Source organism: Limulus polyphemus, unplaced genomic scaffold (assembly GCF_000517525.1).
Source record: "Limulus polyphemus unplaced genomic scaffold, Limulus_polyphemus-2.1.2 Scaffold842, whole genome shotgun sequence".
NCBI lineage: Eukaryota > Metazoa > Arthropoda > Merostomata > Xiphosura > Limulidae > Limulus > Limulus polyphemus.
In genome coordinates, this window is record NW_013666452.1 from 377,630 (window position 1) to 384,179 (window position 6,550).

Genomic DNA, 6,550 nt, shown 5'->3' on the forward strand with positions numbered 1-6,550 from the left:
ATAATGTACTCAATAATAATACTTTCATTAAAATACATTGATAGTAAAGTGATTTATTTAAATTTTGAATGTAATTCAGTAACATGTACAGAAAGGAGTTTTAAAAAGTGTATCATCCTGAAAGGTTTAAAGGATGATAGCTCTATGATAAGTTCCTAATCTCCCATCTTTTTAAATACAACAAAGAGACACGAGTAAACATTTGAGGAGGGTCAAGGACCTGTTCCATAGTATTCATAACACAGAGAAAAGGTATAGCTCCTCCAAGACCTAAAAACACTAGTGGGAGGTGGAAAGAGAAGGCTGAATGTAGAAAGATAGGGAAAACCTAGGAGAAAATTATCTATGTGACTCAAAGATTTTTTACAAAATGAGTCCATAAGTGCACAAAGTGGGAAAGTGGAGCTCCAACTGAATCAGATTCAAGATGTTGTTCCAGAAAATATTTCCTCCATGATATGCAATGTGAGAAAGTGACAACAGAACAAGAAGCAGGGGAAGGTGTGACCCTACAAGGCTCACAAGGATGAGAAATCTGTTTGGAACCCTACACCGAGCAAATCCAGAAAGTAACCAGAGATGACTGTTGACAAGCTGTCTCATCTTTAGCTTTCCAAAAAAATATAAGGTTGAGAATTCTGGATATAAGATTACAATGGAACCAATCACCTGGTGTACAATGGCAGTAATATCATTTACCTTTAGATTGCCTCTTGTCACCAGTGAAACAGTAGAGACGACTCCAGTTATGGAGTGTCAGGACCTCAGGAGGAGTCAGAAACATGGATATGTAAATTAACAGTCAAGTAGATCCATGAAACTATTAATATTTTTTTTTTTATATATTAAATAGATCTGATATGTCTATGGTACTTAGGCCTTGGTCACTAATGTAATGACAAAATATTCTGATTAAGTATTGGGTAAATAATGATGAGGAATATTCTTATCAAACAAACCATACTTCTAACCTTGCAACATGTCCCACATCTTGTAATCTGAACATAAGGTGAAGCAAAATTAACTGAACCAAAGAAAATAATTTGAATCATAAGTTCTAACTGAAATATTTAAAACTTTGCAACTTTCTTCTATGACATCAAGAAACTAAAGGGAAGAAAGATTATCAAAAGTTTAAATAAATGAACACAAAATTCCATAATTAATTATGAAAAAAAAAAAAAAATGACTAAATCAATAGTAGGTTCAACAAAAGAATTAGCTTTTGATAATACACAAGGTGCAATGAGGCCTTATGGGTATAAAGGATGTGTTGCCCTTTTGGTGAAGGGCTACAGTTTAAAGCTAATTGCATCATACACTGACACAGTACACATTAATGCAACATCAAGTTTCATCCAAGTCTTGGCACATGCACAAAAACCTTTTTAGCAGTGACGCGAGTTAACAACTATCAGTTCTGTGGACAGGTGAGTAGCATTTATCAAGCATATAATTATTTAATATGGTGTAATATGCAGACTCCACTTGTAGTGAATGGTATAAAAAACAATTCAGTATCTGAGTATAAAAAATAGTACCAAAATGTTTTCTATAAAACACAAATTGTGATGTCAATCTCACCTTCATAAGCTGTAATATCCTCTTTGGTAAGAGCTGTCTTCTTGCAAGTAACAGGAAATCCAATGGCTGACAAAAATGATGTGTTCACAAGTACTGTTTGAGTTTTTGTTGTTTGGTTGGTTGATGATACATCAGAACTGGAAGGAGTAGGCAGTAAAACAATGTCACTGCTAAAATGTTGCTGTTGTGGCATGGTCAATTGTTCGTCTGCTCTGGACAGTTTTTCAGCTTTACTTGGTGTTTGAACACAGGTAGTCACATTAGGATGTGGAACTTTCACAGAAGACACAGTTAAAACAGAGGAGGATACACATGACACAGATAATGATTCTATACTAATTTTGCCAGTTTCTGAATACATCACACTTGTTTCAGATAACTTGGTATTCAGTGAGGTTGAGGGTTCTGACTTTACAGGTTGATTCATATTACTTTGTAAACATACAGTACTAACAGGCACTGAACAACCACTCTTACTGAACATTTCACTCCTGCTACACTTTCTGCTGCCCATTTCAATATCATCAGTTATTGGTAAATTTCTTGGTAAATGACAACTTCTTAGTATTGACATAGAATCTGCTAAACTAATAGAATGAGCTCCCATGGAAGATGTACTGAATTTTGCTTTATTTTCTTCTTTTTTTGGACTAATTACAACAGCTGCATTAGGTCCACGCAATGATATATGAAGAGGAGGTACCCTTGGTTCAGAGGAACTCATCAACCCTGTTTTTTTAAAAGAAGGAATACTGACAAAAGATACATCAATTTTATGAGGTGATTGTGATGAATATCCACTATCTTTTTCAATCTTACCCTTTTTCTCCTTGTTTTCACTTTCCTTAGCTTCACGCAGCGTTTTAGGATCTAGTTTTAACCTAAGTTTCAGCATTTCTCCTGGACTATTGCTGTTAGCTCCTGAATCTCCCCGTACCATTACTTTAGTGCTATGAATATTAGTTTCTGTTTCTGGATTAGTTTCTGGAGACTGTGACACATCTGTAAGAGACTTACTTATCCCAGAGTCTGTATCTGATAAAAGGTTGTTGTCTTTACCATCATCAGAAGGACTTCGTTCAGACTGTCCATTCTCAAATGTTTCCATTTCAAACTCTGGAAAAGGTGGAAGTGAACCAATGGACTCCTCCTCTTCTTCATCACTTGGCATTGGCTCTAGCTGACCTGTAAATGGATTGATAAGGTGCTTAATTTTACCTTCAGAAGAGGGAGGAGGAGATGGCAGATAACTGGTTTCTGAGACTAGAACTGATTCTGGTGGCTTAGATGGTTCTTGAAGCTCAGTACACATATTTTTTGTATCCTGAAGCACAGTTTTGTTGAGTGCCGTAGAAATAATAGACCTAGAAACGTGAGGTGAGCCAATATGGGTAGAAAAAGAAAGGCTGCCAGTATGTACTTGAGGTTGACCTTGTGCTTGGGGATGGATGATGGGGAAAGTAGAAACTGGTGGTGACAGTGGAATGTTTGGCAGTGAAACGCTAAAAGACAAGCTGTTGAGTACACCCAAATTTTCATAGTTTGATGATGTTGAAGGAAGAGGTTGGTTGCAAATTGTAGTAACACTTGTGTTTTGACCAAAGGGAGAAACAGATTTTGAAAATGATAAGGACACCTTTGGATTATTTTCTCCTGTTGGAACAGAATCTTCCCTGTTAAGTTTTTCTTTGGGTTTACGTGGCTTACGCTTTCGTTTGGGAGGCTGCTTAACATCTACTGCAGGGGGTGGCATTAACAGATTAGTGTGTTGTTGTCCTTGCTGCCCATCATTTTGAAGGAGGTTTACAAGTAATGGACTTGAGAGAGCAACATTTGCTCGAGTACTATTGGAAGTAGATGGGAGAAGGGTTGAGACACGACTGACAAGATTACTGAATACAGTAGGTGGATGAGGAGGGGACTGCTTATAAACACCACATGTGCCAGCCTGAAAAGATCCAGCAGAAGATTTAGGTGAAGCTTTCAAAACAGTTAAGTTTGGATGACTTGAAGATCCAAGAGTTAAGTGAGATGCATTTCCTTGGCCATGTTGAAGAACAGCATGTTTTGCTGTCATAGCATGAGTCATGCTCGCAAACGGAAATGGACCAAAACTGCTTGGTGTCCGAGCCTGATTCAAATGAGTACCACGAGAGGAACCAGCAACATTTGTCTGTAAAAAGGGAATGGGCTCATTTGTTGCTGGAGCAACAACATTAGGGGACTTAAAACTAGCATTTCTACTGACAAAAGACATGCTGCTTTGCAAATGTAGATCAATAGAAGTGGATCCCTCTACAGGTATAAGTGAAGAAGATGCAGATGTTCCAGCAGCTACTGATGCCATACTTCCCTGCTGACTCAGGTAATGTGCAATATTCTTCCGTGTTAATTCAGCATTGCTTGGGCCTGGAGAACCTTCCAAACTGGTTGCATCACAGGCAACTGATGAACTATTGCTTAACTGAGCAGCAGGTGAATTTGAATTTTTACAAAACACTATCTCATGTGAATCATTATAATGGCCTGCCAAAGTTAGCGTGATCACCTGAAAAAGTAAAAGTTTAGAATAAATTCAATGGAGATTAAGTTATTTTTATTGAGCAAAAACTAAAAAAAAAACAGAACGAAATTTGAGTTCATACTTCACAGTAGGTATATAAAATGGAAAGGAAAGTTCTGCAATCTTTAACTTTTCAACATAAAGCAGTCTTTTGTTGATACAAAATAGAACTTAGTACTTTCAATGTAAAGGAACTGTAATTCAATTAATATAATAATTTGGAAAGATATTTTTCATTGCCCAAGTTGTTTCATGTGGTTTTTTTTATACTTTAACAAATATGGCATTTAATTTTGCACACCTTTTTGTATGGAAGACAATGATAATGGTGCTAATGTGGTTTATAACTGAAATAAGCTAGATCGCATTTCATATAAAACAATAGTGTAGCATCTCATTTGCTATGAGAGCAAGTACTTCCAAAATCAAAAACACTTGCAAAAAATAAAAATAAAAAATTACATTTCAAACAACATAGGGCATCTATATGACAATAAACAATGAAAAAAAAAGATGCTCAAGAACATGAAATAGTAATTACTCACCTGGTCCCCTTCTATTTGTACAGATAATATACCCAATTCCCTCAGGACATGATCTCCTCTTTGGGCTAACTGGCGCAACCTCTGAGCAGCTTCATGTGGAATATTAAAAGTAACCCTTACACTGTTCCAGGGTTCCACCTTTGTCACACGAAATGGCTTTTCCTCTGCAATGACAAATATATTTACAATTGCCATGTGTTTCAAGATAAGAATTCATTAAATAAGAGAACAAAACATCATTAACAGTGAGAATAACCAACAGATAAAACAATGTCAAAATTGCTGAAGAACTTTAACTCTTTCAACCCAAGCTTGGTTCCTGGGACTAAACTCGCAACCATTTTGTGCTTGTTATAATTTTCATGCTATAACTTTTAAATTAGTAAGCGAATGTTAACAAAATTTGGCAATTTATCAGTAAACATTACAATGCTTTCATACGCAAAATATATAATTGTTTTAAGAAGTCTTAGGGTCTGTAAAGCAATGTTTCTCTCATGCCTTTTTTTTTTCTTTTCACATCTTGCCTCTCTATCATGCAAAGTAATTTTTATCTTAACATTAAAAATACTTTTATGCATCAGAAAATTTTGAAATTTCAGATGCGAAATCTTTATAATGTCCAAATAGTTATCAAACGTTTCTTAAAAAAACTTTATATTTTATCTGTTATTTTCAGTAATTAATATCTGTACAGATTCGTTAAATTTGATCGATCTCGCAACCACCATAAAAAATTAGGAAATGAACATAAATTATGCATCTTTCATTCTAGAATGAACACAAATTATAACACAAAAACATAAACGTTTAGATCAAAATAGCTTAAATCTCATAACTTTATACATTTATATATACTTATTATTTTTATTATACTGACCATTCACCCATGCCTGACTAACAGTACGAAAGTTACAACAACAAGGCTCACGTGCACGCATGCTACTGTATCAAATAACATAAAGGTGACATTTGGTCTGTACAAAGTAACTTGTTTTGGCTGTGTTTTAGTCGACAAGTATTTTGTAAAATACAGTCACATTTCAATTAATATATATGTATGTATATAGATTATTGCTATTTTGAAATAAGTTCTTAAAGTTATTTTTCCTAAACACAGAACAGTAAATAAAGAAATAAGCCCCCCAGTGGCACAGCGGTATGTCTGCGGACTTACAACGCTAGAATCCGGGTTTTGATACCCGTGGTGGGCAGAGCACAGATAGCCCTTTGTGTAGCTTTGTGCTTAATTACAAACAAATCTACAAAATAAAGAAATAAAGCAAACAATTATCTCTTTTTAGTTACGACCTTTGTAATCGGGTGCTGCTTGATGTAGGTTGCTAAGCCTTTAAAAATTTTGCATGTGGAAGACATGAAACAAAATATTTTTTTAGGTTTTTATATATACTTTTGAATAACTAAAAAATCATAAATTACTATATCAATACCACAGAATTCTACTATGATTTATCAAGCATAGTAACTAAGCTGTATTTGGGTCTAAACAAATTATGAAATTTCGAGCAGACTAAAGACACAACGTACCTCATTGAAATCTTGATTTAAAAGAAAGAAATGACACTAGGTATGTTAGAAAGGCTTAGAAAACCGCTAGGGGGACATTCTGAGCTTCCGATTGGTTATTCATGTTATATATAGAAGTATGTATTTATAAGGGAAGGAATTGAGCAGGGTGCCACTATGTTTGATTTACTACATGAGCAATATCTTAGCAAATAGAAAAGATAAGACCTTCTTATTTTATATTCTAGTTTGTCAATATCTGTAATTTGAGTTTATAATTTGTATTAAACTATATACTTAGTATTTTGACTTCACAAACATCTAATTTGAA

General features: G+C 34.8%; 1 protein-coding gene across 3 annotated transcripts in view; it reads right to left on the reverse strand.

Moving 5' to 3' along the window:
* LOC106460818 (serine-rich adhesin for platelets-like) overlaps window positions 1-6,550 on the reverse strand; it is a 68,159-nt gene that overhangs the window by 43,494 nt on the left and 18,115 nt on the right. For all 3 annotated transcript variants that reach the window (XM_022387622.1, XM_013920560.2, XM_022387623.1), the window contains exons 3-4: window positions 4,693-4,856; window positions 1,585-4,132 (exon numbers count right to left, since the gene is read on the reverse strand). In XM_022387622.1, the coding sequence (XP_022243330.1) occupies window positions 1,585-4,132; window positions 4,693-4,856 (2,712 nt within the window). The remainder of the gene's footprint in view (window positions 1-1,584; window positions 4,133-4,692; window positions 4,857-6,550) is intronic.